The sequence below is a fragment of the Anolis sagrei genome, chromosome 1, assembly GCF_037176765.1.
Source record: "Anolis sagrei isolate rAnoSag1 chromosome 1, rAnoSag1.mat, whole genome shotgun sequence".
NCBI classification, from domain to species: Eukaryota; Metazoa; Chordata; class Lepidosauria; order Squamata; family Dactyloidae; genus Anolis; species Anolis sagrei.
The window spans coordinates 285,301,316-285,315,700 of record NC_090021.1 but is presented as its reverse complement, the minus strand read 5'-3'; the positions used below and the strand labels follow the sequence as shown (position 1 = coordinate 285,315,700).

Here is a 14,385-nt window from a genome sequence, read left to right as displayed (position 1 = left end):
ATAAAACTAATTTGTCACATAGTTGTATGAGCATAACATTTCAAAAGAGATTCTGATCCTATTCCTGTATTTGAACATTTGAAACAGGGAAGCATGTTAGAACTGAAATGCTATTTCTATAAAATGAAAAATATGCTTCCCACAATTCTTGTTTTCCTAGATATCCACTGCAATTCTTTGTGATCCCTCAAATTGGAAATTAGCAATGGTCCCAAGAGTAAATAGTATAAGCTTTTCTAGACAAGTCTATATCATTAGAGGCAGGTAAATTTCATCAGATGACGGAGATTTAAGTCCATGAAACAGTATGCTATCAACTTCTTTCTCTTAGTCTCAAAAATACTACAAGATCCTTTTACATACTGATCCACATTAGCATGGTTGTGCCTTTGAATTCTCACAAGAGTAAGTCACTCACACGAGCAGGTAAACCAATTGCTGTAAGATTTAGAATTTCAGAAAAAATCCTGAAGTTATAGGACAGTAGGCCCTTAATTGGAGATGCTTAAGGTCCAAGAAGAACCTGAACATTACTATTCGCCAATTTCAACACTTCTTTTGACTCAGCTCTCAAACATAAAAACAATGCCTTGGCGACAGCTGTAGATTTAATAGGGTTAGTCCCTCCATAGTGACAGAATAGGAAATGCGTATATTCCAGTTGCCAGGGAAGCTGCTCAAACACGAGGCAGGTGCAACTGCATCAGTATGCTCTGCACAGAGATCAAAGACAGGTGGATAAACTACTTCCTGCGCTCTCTATCAGAGTATGCCTCAGCGAAAAGCTACTTGCAATGTAAATCTTTCCAGTGGTGTGATTGACATATTCTCAGTTGCCAAATAAACTTGCATAAACGCCGATGACTAGGATTGTTAACATGTGGTGCACATGTTAACACTGCAAATAATTTCTATGAACAGACAGATATTTCCTGTATGTTACATTTTTCAGTATACAGTTTTTAGTGCACTCCAAATAATGGAGGCATTATTCTTGTTTATAACACGCACAGTTTCTAAAGAATATATCATAGTATCTTTCTCAGTTATCTGGCTTAAGCTGGAAATGAGGGATTCTAGTGGCTCCATCCTCCTTTGCAAGAATAATACAGTCGAGAACCTTTGTTCCATCTGATGGCCTTTGGATTGTTACTGCATTCCATCTTGTTCCAAATGTATTGTCGAAGGTTTTCATGGCCAGAATCACTGGGTTGTTGCAGGTTTCTTTGGGCTATATGGCCATGTTCTAGAGGCATTCTCTTCTGACGTTTCACCTACATCTATGACAAGCATCCTCAGATATAGTGAGTTCTGTTGGAACTAGGAAAATGAGTTTATATATCTGTGGAATGACCAGGGTGGGACAAAGAACTCTTGTCTGATTGACAACTGGAAAATAGAGGGAGAAACCGTGGAGGCTGTGACAGACTTTGTATTTCTAGGTGCAAAGATTACTGCAGATGCAGACTGTGGCCAGGAAATCAGAAGACGATTACTTCTTGGGAGGAGAGCAATGTCCAGTCTCGATAAAATAGTGAAGAGTAGAGACATCAGACTGGCAACAAAGATCCGCCTAGTCAAAGCCATGGTATTCCCTGTAGTAACCTACGGATGTGAGAGCTGGACCTTAGGGAAGGCTGAGCGAAGGAAGATCGATGCTTTTGAGCTGTGGTGTTGGAGGAAAGTGCTGAGAGTGCCTTGGACTGCGAGAAGATCCAACCAGTCCATCCTCCAGGAAATAAAGCCCGACTGCTCACTGGAGGGAAAGATACTAGAGACAAAGTTGAAGTACTTTGGCCACATCATGAGGAGACAGGAAAGCCTAGAGAAGACAATTATGCTGGGGAAAGTGGAAGGCAAAAGGAAGAGGGGCCGACCAAGGGCAAGATGGATGGATGGCATCCTTGAAGTGACTGGACTGACCTTGAGGGAGCTGGGGGTGGTGACGGCCGACAGGGAGCTCTGGCGTGGGCTGGTCCATGAGGTCACGAAGAGTCAGAGACGACTGAACGAATGAACAAAGTTGCATTGACTTAAAAAAAACAAACCAGAAGGATGAAATGGGCTGTTTGCATGTTTTGTTCAATCAGTCAGGCCTCCTGCACCTGCTTCAGACATTGATTTTTTTGCAGAGACATCTTGCAGAAACTTAGTCCACAAAGTTATTGTTGTCTCATTGCATCTAGAGGTGAGAAATTTCATAGTGGTTAACAAACTGTCAACAGGCTGTCTCATCAAAAATGAGTAATTTAATATCTCTTTACTTCCCTTATCCAGACAAGAAAAAAGTTCTATGGGCAGAGAAGCCAATTATCTAAAATGGGGGCCTTCAACTGGTTCTGGATGGAATTACATAAACTGGGGGAGAGAGAACAGATGCAGCATCTCTTATAAGCGTAGGATCATTAATCAGCTGAGATCCTATTGATGGCAAAAAAAAAATTGGTTACATTCAAACTAGAACATTTAGGTGAATTTCCTTCTTAAGACTGTTTTGAAGATAGTGCAGAATACAGACGGACATTTGGGAGTTAAGCACTAAGAGTATATCATTTCAATACCATATCAACTGTACTGGCTGCCTATCTGATTTTGGGTCTGACTACAAATGTTGCTTTAAAATTCTGAATGGCTCAAGAATATTTTACTTGATGGACCACTTGTGTCCATAGGAAGCCTTCCAGGCTTTGCAACTAGCTATTGAAGCCCTGTTTGCACAACTAAGAGCCATATGCTGTGGAGGACAGACGGTGCTCACTGTGAACTTCCAGTCAATCAATGGAATTCCATACTTAGAAATGCATATGTCTCCCCCTGTATTTTGATTTAAGAAGTACATCTGGAATACAGGTACATCATTCACTGAGATATAATTGTATATTCACTCAGACATACCCCAAAGTACAATTCTTAATTTGAAATGCCTTCCCTTTACACTGAGGACTGAAGCGTGGCAAGATACTATGGGTCAGCCTTTGAGATCTAAGAGCACTAATGAATTTAGAGTATCTTTGATTCAGTAATGTTTGCTAGTCCCAAAATTTTTACTTTGATAATTGATAACGATGCTGCCTAAATGTATTATGGTAACTTGTATATTCAGGAAACACTTTTAATTTCACAATGGCAAAGAAATTATAAAGAATAAAATTAATCAAAACATAATTTATCCAAAATGCATTTCAATTATTGGTTCCCCTGAACTAGCTCAAATGTTATCCATATCTTTCTGATGGTGGAGGGACAGGATTTACTTTCTGAATAGATAGCACAAAGCATGTTTCCTTGGCCCTTACACAATGCTTATTCTGATGAGCTCTGGGCCACTTGGATTCAAGAAACAATACTAAAATGAGCAATGCAATCAGCACAGCTTAGGTTTCGAGGACAAGAAACAGTCAGGAGAAATTGACTGATGTTCTCTTTTTTCCTTGTTTAATATTTCACACCTCCCCCTTGTTGTTTTTAATGTGCCTGTTTTCTCCAGCACCTACGGGGAAGCCAATACAATCGAATTCCCTTCAAGTTCAAATTAAAGCATATGCTTTGAAAGAGAGTGGGAAAACAAGAGAACCAGACAGCTATGAAAAATGAAGAATATACTATCCAACTCTATTTTAATATACTCTTTGATGTCCAGTTGCATAGTTTACACCAGGGATAGGGAATGTCTAGCCCAGGAGATATATACAGCTCTTGAGATCATGTGGTTTGGCTCTTCATCTTCCATCCAAACACTAACCAAGTACTGTCTCAGACCTGGTGCCTTCAACAATTCTTGCAAAAACTAAATCTCAGATACGTATTCTTTAATAAATATATTACAGTAAACAAAAAATACCTCAATAGTCAATTATACAAATGTTGGGTATGTTCCAAATCCAAGATACAGGGATAGAACAGTGATCAAAGCAAAACAATTCCCACCCAAGACCACCAAGTTGTAGCTGCTGTGGGTAAGGGATCACCTTTTATGGTCTCTCTGGATAGAGACCATGCTTTGACTGACTGGTGTGTGCCCCTGCTGAGACAGTTTACATGGTGGAGCCAGAGGTTTTATAAAACTTCCCTTCCCTCCCCCCCCCCCCCCCCCCCCGTGCCCTGCTTTCTGCTCTTTTCATGGCTGGATTGGGAGGTGGGGGGCTGCTGCATGACTCTATACTCAGGATCCCTGGCCATGATTTGCATGGATTCTTTTGCCTGGTCTGTTGTGCCTGAATAAAGTGTACTGTTAAATTGGCAGCACTGCAGGACGTGGAAGGCAGGTTGCCATTTTTGAATTAGGCCTTTCCCTCCTTGCTCCCTTTCCTGTCCCCAGTGGATAATAGAGTTCTTATTAGTATGACTTTGCCTCTCCCGCATTTACTTGACAATTTCAACCATTTTTGTCTGTGGTGATTTTAATATGAATTTCCCAACAGAGCATAATGCTTTCAGGGTTGGGTGGCCACACTAAGCAGAGTTTGTCTTCTCAGCCAGGCTAACAGTTGTCTTATGCAAGTCGCAAACAATCTCAGAGGAGGCTTGCCCCTTCCCCCTTTTAAAAAAATAAATTCTTCAGGAATAATTTCCTTGGGTAGGTTACAATCTATTGAAATCATCACACTTATTAGATTCCAGAGGAAGGTGCACATAGTCCTTCCTCTTTAAAATAAATTATTAATAAATTGTTGTCTTGAATGGATCTTGCTCTCTTAGCCCCAGGAGAAGATCCAAGCAATTTTTCAAATTATTTTTGTTATCAAAATACATTTAAAACATTGATTACTTCCACTGGCGTTGAAATCCAAGCTGCTTGGTTAACCTGGGTTCCTCTCCTCAGGCAGGCGTTCTTTGCTTCTTCTGCTCTTGTTTTTGCCAGCTAAGCCAAAGCCAGTAAGCATGCGCATGCACTGGAATCTGCCTGAGTTGCATTGCCTTTGGAATTTTGATTCCATTTTAATACATAATTTTATAACTTATAATAATGTAGAATTTTATATTTATTTATTTATAATAAAATTAATTACTAAATAAAAGCATGGCCCATGAATGATATTATACATATCCAAATGGGCCTTGGCAAAAAAAGATTCCCCATCTCTGCTTTAAATTCTTGGAATTTCTATGCTGAAATCAATCCAGATATACCTGTTTAAGAAGCCTCTCACAAAGATGTTCCTTTGTATATACCTGTGCAGTATCTTTCTCCTTCTTGCCCTCTGTGTTGGTTTTTTTTTCTTGTTTATGTTTGTGTATGTGTTGCATTTCGCATTGAGCAGGTGGTGAAGGAGGGCTGGAGAAAAAATGGCTTTCAGGCTTGGCTGCAGCAATGTAATGCACTAAGCAAGGCAATAAGCTGGAGGCCACTTCCAGATAGAACTGAACGCATGATGAAGCAGGTTTAAGAAACCCGCTTAGGTGCACATTTAAGTCCCCACACTTCCTCCCAAAATCTGCACTTTCCTGGAGGGGTGTCTAGATGCCCTCCCTGTACCTTCTGGAAGAGCACCCAGACACCCAACCCCCCCCCCCAGGCCTTAAAATAAAAACAAAACTTACCTGGCTACTATTAAGGTCCTGCCAGAGTCCTCCTGGGATGTAGAAATTACACACCAGGAAAGGGGGGGGGGGTGTGAGAAGCAGTTTTTCTTCTGCTCTCCTCCTGGCATGTGATTTCTATGTGCCAGAAGGACTCTGTCAGGACCTTAATGGCAGCTTGGTAAGTTCTTTTCAATTATAAGGCATTTGGGGGTGGGGGTGAGGAGGAGGTTGGTACCCTCTGAGTTTTCAGGGATCATACAGCATGAAAAACCCAAGAGAGCTGTGTAGATTGGGCCTGGAGGTCATGTGACACAGTCCCCGGGCCCTATCCACTGGGCCCATACCTGGAAAGACCCAAATCTTTTATAAGATCTGGGTCTTACCAGGTATCAAATTAATTTGGGGCAAAGCAGTGTTTACCTGCTTTATCTTGAATTAATTCGATTTAACCGGAGGCGTCATTTGGACGCTTCCGGTAAAAGAGCACAAGCTTGCGCCTTTGGGCCCTGTCTGTATGGGCCCTGAATTAGGAACCATTGGGATTTTGCTTTAGCTTATTGCATCTATGGGTGCCTGCTTACAACAGGCAACAAAAACAACAGTAGGCTCCAGAATCCCTTACGGAATATATGTGAAGAGCAAAACACACAGAAAAGGAGAAAGGAGGTAACACTGTCTCACCAACCACACCTAGCATGTTAGGAACAAATCATTGATCTATACATTTTACAACAAAATGGAATTTCTAAGAAAAGTAGAGGCTGATGAAAGAGAGTAAGACACTTTGGAAGAAGCCTTCAAGTAACCTCTACAAGGTTGTTGTAGATTTTTTCGGGCTATATGACCATGTTCTAGAGGCATTCTCTCCTGACGTTTCGCCTGCATCTATGGCAAGCATCCTCAGAGGTTGTGAGGTCCTACAACAACCCGGTGATTCCGGCCATGAAAGCCTTCGACAATACATTAAACTTCTACAAGGTTCAAAATGCATTTGATTGCTTCGGCAAGTCTTAATTGACCTTGTTGTTTCACTTCATATGCACACATTGTTAGTTTTGAATTTTAAAAAAATGTGGAAAGAGATTGAAAAGTTCTTCTTTCTTCCTTTTTTATGATGTAGGAAACTAGCTCCATTCTTTCCATGTTATTTCTGCCTCTGGTACCAACTTTTCTGTAAATTTCTGGAACACAGCTATTTCATTACCACGCTACACGTGTCAAAATATAACAAAATATTCAGTACATTGCATTATGATAATGGCTAGTACCAGCAATCATTTACAATGAAACTACAACTTGTAACATGTAATACTGCACTTAAATCCTGCCAGTCCTTCCATGCCTAGATGGTCCTCTGAAAGAGGGACATCAGCAAATGGGAGGTAAAGTCAATGTATACAGAGAATCAAGGAGGAAGAAAAATAAGGAATTGATGGAACTGTTTCTTAATAAATTATGCTTCATGTCTCATAACTTTAACACAGCCATGACACAAAACCTATGATAATAAGATTTTGGAACTGTGAAGAACACATACTCATGTCTTTTGTGAATTTTCTCGTTTTAGTTGATGTGTAAACTACATCTGATACCTTTTTTTTAACAAGAAAGGCCAAAGGCAAACACTCTTACTGTTGTGATTGATTCTTTTTTCTCTCCAGGCATGACAGATTAAATTCAGGATCATCCTGTGTGTATGTAAATAATATTTGTGCCTGACAGTGGTAGTAAACCTCAGCAATTCTTCCAGGATGTGGCTAAACATATTTATTGATTACTGATCTGGTTTCATATGCAATTTCTATTTCCGGGTGATTGGAAGGAAATATCCAGCACCATTAATGCATTTTGTTTGTCTTCTGGATTTTTTTTAAATCAGGTTTTCATATATGAACACATATTAATGAAGAAGTTAGTCTCTAAGTGGCAAATTCACTTTAACATCCTAAAATATCCCAAACCCTGCATATCATATTACAATGTAAATTAATATATTTTATATAGTTGTTCGGTTAAATTTTAGTGGCACTCTTCACCTCTTTCATTTCCAAAACAACTCATTCATTATAAGGGAATATAACCTTGTTACCGTAAATGCTCATATATATGTCGATCTCATGTATAAATTTTGGAAACAAAATTGCGGATTTTGACATGACTTGTGGGTAAGTGATGGGTTCAGAGATGGACTCTTGTCTTTCTCCACTTTAGTCAAGAAAAAGGTGTGGTTCCTTTTTGTCAGTAGTTAAGGTATAGTTAACTATTAGTGCCGTGGTGGTGTAGTGGGTTAAACAGCTAAGCTGTGGTTGCTGATCAGAAGCTCGATGCTTTGAATCTGTGGGCAGGGTGAGCCCCCATGTTAGCCCGAGCTTCTGCCAACCTAGCAGTTTGAAAACATGAAAATGTGAGTAGATCAATAGGTACTGCTTCAGCGGGAAGGTAACAGTGCTCCATGCAGTAAAGCTAGCCACATGATCTTGGAGGTATCTGCGGAAAACACTGGCTCTTCGGCTTAGAAATGGAGATGAAGACCACCACCCAGAATCAGACATAACTAGATTTAATGTCAAGGGGAAACCTTTACCTTTACCTTAACGTACAGTGCTCTTGATCTGCCCCATCTACACTGTCAGTGTAATGAGCCTTCAAGACCACTTGAAACTGCAATGGCCACAAAACACACACCACCAATGTATGCTGCACACACATTATAGGGGATACAGTGCATTTAAAAGTTGCAGGAAAATCCAAGTTAAGTCATGAAATGTGCTGTGACAGAACCCTGTATATCCCAGATCCAAGGCAAAATCAGAACTGCAAAATGTAGAACGTTTTATAGAAACCCGCCCCTGATGAGGTGTAGTGCAACTGGTTCTGTCCAAACTGGTTCCAAACTGCATTATAGTGTCAGTGCAGATGTGACCTATGTCAATCAGAGTTTTTTAGGTTGATTTTTAACAAAAAATTCTAGAATTTTACATGAATATTTAGAGTATATAGGTTGAAGCAGAGGATAGATTGCTGGTAACAGCTCTGTGCGAAACTCACTCACTTGTGGCAGAAATTTTTCTATTTTTCTATTCCACTTGAATCACATAGAATCTTGGGATTTGCCCGCCAGGTTACTCTGTGCAGCACCAGCCGAGATCTGGGGAGCGGGGAGGCGGAGTTGCATGTAACCACAGCCTTTAAAATGAAATCATATTGCTATAATTGTGTAGTATAGGGAGGAAACCCTCCTGGAATGTGACATAAAGAAGAGTCTCTCAAGAAATTATGATTTAAAATTAATGTGATCTTGTGTAAGACAATAAATGGCACAGAATGGGATCTATGTGTATTTAATCTCCAAATCTTTAGTTTCTCTCACTGATATATAAGATTCTGGTATGCCACCTCATGAGACCTGCCATGAAGAGAAGATGCCAAATTGCTCCTCAAATCATCTTAATTTGTCAGTTAAATACAGTCTATGAAACCAAGAAGGAGATCTATGCTAACATTTAATGTTATCTAATGAGAGGTTATGACATCTATAATACAAAAAATAAGATGATACTGATTCTGAATGTTAAATATAAATATACTAGGTTTCAGTTGGGTATCATAGAAAACTCAATTGATAGCTTACCAGGTGGCATTTAGAATTGATAAAGCTGAAAACCCTAATGAACTAGGCCAGTCCTGTCACTCGCATTCCTTTAGCACCCAAAAGCAATGTAACTACTGATGATCAGTAAAATATTACTATCCAGTGTAAAATGCCAAATATTCATCAATGTATCAAAATGCCTATTGTTGTTTTCTTTGTGTGGTGGCAAAATTGCAACTATTAAACTAAACAGACTGTCCCCAAGCTATAAACAAGGTAGGTTCTATAGGTTTGTTCTTAAACTGAATTTGTTTGTAAGTCGGAACAGATACATTTTTAAGTGCAACTCCAGCTCCCCCCCCCCCACACACACACACATACACGTACGTACATACGTATGTACATACAAACAAACTTTAGATAGCATAGGGAAGGATTAACTCTCCTGTGGTGTTTGTTTTGCTGTCTGTGTCCCTGTTCAGAAGACTTCAACTCACTGTCTATCCCTGTGATAATATAATTAGGAAATTTTTGGCTTGTTTTGGAAACAAGGATTGGTGATAAAGCATCAGTTGAGACCTCTTTTCCCCATAGTAACTCTTTCAGGACTGAATTTCCCTTCCTAGGGATAGATGTTGTCTTACCCCAATGCTTAACTATGAGTCATTTGCAAATCGGAAATTTGTAACTCAGGGACTGCCTGTATACTGAAACATTCACATAGTGGATCCTTTTGAAAACAGCATGGTGGACAAATGAAGAGTGGCTAGGGGGGACCATTTGGCTTATTTTGAAATCTCAACTTTTAGTTCATTGACCAACACTGAGTTGAATTACAATCCATTCGGTGGCTTTCAAGCCACTAAAATGTCTTGGGATTATCCTGGTTGTGGCTGGACAGGATTCAGTAAAACAAAAATAAGACATAGAAGGTCTTTCCCAAAAGAAGTCAAGGTAGTTCAGTCCTTACTGACAGAGTTTTGTTTCTGTCTTGATTTTAAAGAACAATGTTGTTTTCATTTATTATGTTCAGATTACATAATTTTATTACACACTGTTTTGCTGGCACGGGTGGTGAAAATGAGTGATAGATGAATATCTAAAATACACAAAATCACTTTTACAAGGAGTTCAACCTATTTTAACCAGTAGTCAAAACACATTTTATTTTCTCCTCTGAAAGCTATGTTTTCAACTACAGACAAAAATTATGGAAAACAAGACCTACAATGTAAAATATGAGGATATCATTTGAAATATTGGTATTTTTAAAGGAGTCCATGCTTCCTTAATAAATTACCTGAAAATTAAACACAGAAGTTACTCCTTACCTTTCGATAAACAATCATGTTTGGAGAGCTCTCCTCTTGATCAGTAGTTTCCATGTCGCTGGATCCTTGGGCCATGATGAATAGTTCTCGTCACCTGAGGATGCAAAGACAAGGACAATATTTGATTTAAAAAAACATCAAGTCAGGGAATATAAGAAGGGGGCTTCTAAAATCAAATGTGTGATACATAGCAGAACAAGCAAAAAATGCAATCAGTGGTTTTCCCCCCACTTTGCACAGAAGACCCTGACCTTGCCCAGAGTCTCATGTGCACCCCATAGAGAAAGCAGTGGAGTATGTGACAGGTTCTTCCCCTTTCCAGTGAACAGCAGATGCTGGGATCTTCCACTTGGCTGGGCTTGTTAGTCTGCTCAGCAGCCAGACCAAGGAAAGGGATTCCCTAGAACAGTGGTTCTCAACTTGTGAGTCTACAGATGTTTTTGCCTTCAACTCCCAGATATCCTAACTACTGGTAAACAGGCTTAGATTTCTGGGAGTTGTAGGCCTGGGGACTCACAGGTTGAGAACCACTGCCCTAGAAGATCTGAAGGGGCCATTCCTTCTCTGGTCTGCCTGGTCACTCTGGATACAAAGGTACACCTTTAACTCTTGGAATCACAGAGTTGGAAGGGATCACAAGGGCTATCCAGTCCAAACCTCTTGCCTTGCATCATTCCAGATTCTATATATTGCTACAATCACTGTTATACATGATTCATTGAAATATTGGACTGTTTGCACTTCCATGTTATTTTGTGACTACTTTACTGTAAGACAGTCAGGGCATTGGGCTGAATCCAGTCCAACAGAAGATTGTAAGTGGGGCATGCATCTCTATTATATATCTCTCCCCCCCCCCCCCCAATTTTTAGGATTTCCAGAGTGGGCTTTTGGGAATATGCCCAATTGGGAGCTGGTCCATGTAATGGTTTGTATCTCTCTCCTATATCCTACCATCTCACAATTCTCCCAATTGATTGGGGGTGAGTGAGTACTAATCAACTCATGTCTGGATCCGCTGCTCTTTGTGGCACCAAGGGTCTACCTCTAACTATTAAAATTCATACTAATTTTTTCCTCTAAAATGTACTTCTGTGCTTGATTTCCCCTTCACCTCCCCATTCCACCACTATCTGCTACTTAGGGCCATAAATAATATCTGCATGCTTGACACAGAGAAATCTTTTGACCTGACAACAGCAGACTAATTCTAAAAGCTCCCCAAATAGGTGTAGATTCCAGGGGCAATAGCACAGTGTTTGTTTTTCTAGAGATGAGACATCACTGGAGATAGGTGCCTTTTTAGTATTTGGTATATTTACAAACATACTCTCAAAGAGAAAGCAGGAGAAAATGGCTCAAGGCAGATTCCAAGAAAGTAAGCTTCCCACAAGCTTCATCCACAGTTTAAGCTTTCTAGCAGCAGCTTTCTCCAGGTCCCAGTGGCCATGTCGATCAAGACCAGGGAGTTAGAAGATAACTGTTAAGACAGTTATCTTCTAACCACCAACCCACTACTGGACTATTAATCAGCAATAAACATGCACAAAAGGCATTGCCAGCCAGCATTCTAAATTGTGTTTATTCAGAAATAGATCCCACTGTGTTGAACAAGATTTCTTTCCTAATAGATATGCTTACAGTACTTTTTTGTCAAAAAGCTAAAATTGCTGTCAAGACACAGGCATCATCTGTCTTTATTTCATCCCTGTTTTTGGTTATTGCTCTATGACAGTGGTGAGCTTCAAGTTAATATCTGTTTTGCCCCCAATATAACTCCCAAGAGCCATCAATCAAAGCCTGGAGACAAATACACAGACTTGGCAATAAGCAATTGTGAGCCTAGGAATTTGTTTTGAGTATCAGAGCTGAACAGAGGCCATGGTCCCTCCAAGCAAAAAATAGACTGCCTGTTACCTTAAGTTTTCTACATTTCAGCACTAAAATTCCTGGGAAGCACTGAATCATTTTATTGTTACTACAGTAAGACCCACTCCCCATATCTGCAAGACCAGCACTGACCGTTTCATTTATCCATGACTCTACTCTTCTGGAAAGTAATTCACAATAGAAATATCATTGTAGAAGTACATATCGCCCAGAGTGCTACCTGTAGACTCAGATTTATCTTTTGCTGACCCCTTCTCTTTGTTGCCCTTTGAGATTTAAGAAAGCATCATTATTTGTGCAAAGATTCTTCTCTTTGCACAAGAGAACTTTGCCAAGAAAAACAGTCTGATGTCCAGATTGTTTCTTTCTCATTCTGTCATACAGATATAGATTTATATATGTGATTAAAAAGCAAACCAATAGCACATCTCTCAGGTTTGTCCTGGATCCAAAATGAATGCAGTTAATCACTAGAGATGATGATAGAAAGATATGATATATACAGAGAAGATTTAAAGGGGTTTCATATACATACTAAATGTTTTAAATCCCTGACATATTATGGAGAAGTGTTCTCCTGTTTGTTTCATTTATGGTTGTAGACAGATCTGAGTAATGACTGGATGAATCAGCCACTGTGTATGTTTCTTTGGCCCAGTCTCTGCATGGTTTCTAGGAAAGCCAAACCCAAAGAGGCTGCCACCTCTTTCTATGCTCCAGATTATTATTATTATTTTGCTTTGATGCTAGAAGTCAAATCTTCTCCCCATCTCCCTTTGCTCAATTAATGTAGTGACAATCTGAAAAGATTATTCACTGTTTTCTAAAATTTTGATTTGTTTTAAGAGATGGCCCAATTGTCTTAAAAGCACCAGAGCCCATCAGATCTTTGAAACTAAGGAGGGTCAGATTTGGTGAGTACTTGTATGGGAGACCATCAATGAAAACCATGTGCCGTAGGCTATATTTCAGAGGCAAGAACAATGAGATCTATAAAGTTACCAGAAGTTAATAATCAGAAGGCATACACACATGCACAAGAGAGGTGATCTAATTTCCCTACAGTGGGTTTTAGCATTTTTCTGACAGGCAACATGGCTGCTTTATTTTTTGTACATAAAAATAGCAATACATATGGGCATTTTAACACAACATATGATGCTGTAATCAACATTTTCACACAAGAGACTAGAAGCTCATCTAAGTCCCCTTTGTACAATATTTGCACACAAAACAAAGCAAAACCCAAATTCCACAAAAGAGTGATACCTTTATTGGCCAAAAAGCAAAAAAAAAAAAAAAGGGGAAAAAAGGACAAGATGCAAGACTGAAGCTGTACTAGCTTCTTCATCAGGCAGAAAGTATTAAAATAAGAAACATGATGGTGTTGCAGTCACAGGTCTACATTTTGCCTTAGATGTTGTCTCTGTTGGTCAGTTGTGAGATCTCATGCAATCAGAGGACATTCCCAATTTTTTGGACAAGTGACCAAGGACAGTACAATTTAACTCCTTTAGCAGCAGTAAAGCATCTCTTCTTGTAATCCAGGCAACTTTCCTAGACAGATAGCATTGAATTTCTCAAGAAGTCTCCTTACTGCGACTTCTGTAAAAACCTTTAGGTGCTATATCAATAAAATGTAGCCTATTATAGTCCAAAAGAGAACATTTTATCTTTGCTGGAGATAGAAACTCCAGAAAGTTGAATCCTATGAAGTTTATGGGGTCAAAACAAGGGACTTGAAAGCACACACAGAGAGAACAAAATCTATTGAATTTCACTCCTCTCATTTTTTTGTGTGTTTTGAATCCTGAGATTTCCAATTTATGCTATTCCTGTCTGAACATCTTTATTATGCCAATTTAGAAGGGAGGAAGGGTAGCGGTGAATATTATTCGTTAAGATGGTGATAATTACCAGCTTTGATGGTGATAAATCACCAAGTTTGCGCTCATCACAACAGTTTGTAACAAAACCACAATTCCCAGAAAACATGACCAGTGGGTATGCTGCTTAGGGGATTTGGGGAGTTGTAGTCCATAAGGTAAT

At 39.5% G+C, this 14,385-nt stretch overlaps 1 protein-coding gene across 3 annotated transcripts in view; it reads right to left on the bottom strand.

Annotated features, from left to right (window-relative positions):
• Positions 1-14,385, bottom strand: part of RGS6 (regulator of G protein signaling 6) — a 282,343-nt gene that overhangs the window by 250,025 nt on the left and 17,933 nt on the right. For all 3 annotated transcript variants that reach the window (XM_060761517.2, XM_060761526.2, XM_060761535.2), the window contains exon 2: positions 10,447-10,540. In XM_060761517.2, the coding sequence (XP_060617500.2) occupies positions 10,447-10,521 (75 nt within the window). In that variant the 5' untranslated portion in view covers positions 10,522-10,540. The remainder of the gene's footprint in view (positions 1-10,446; positions 10,541-14,385) is intronic.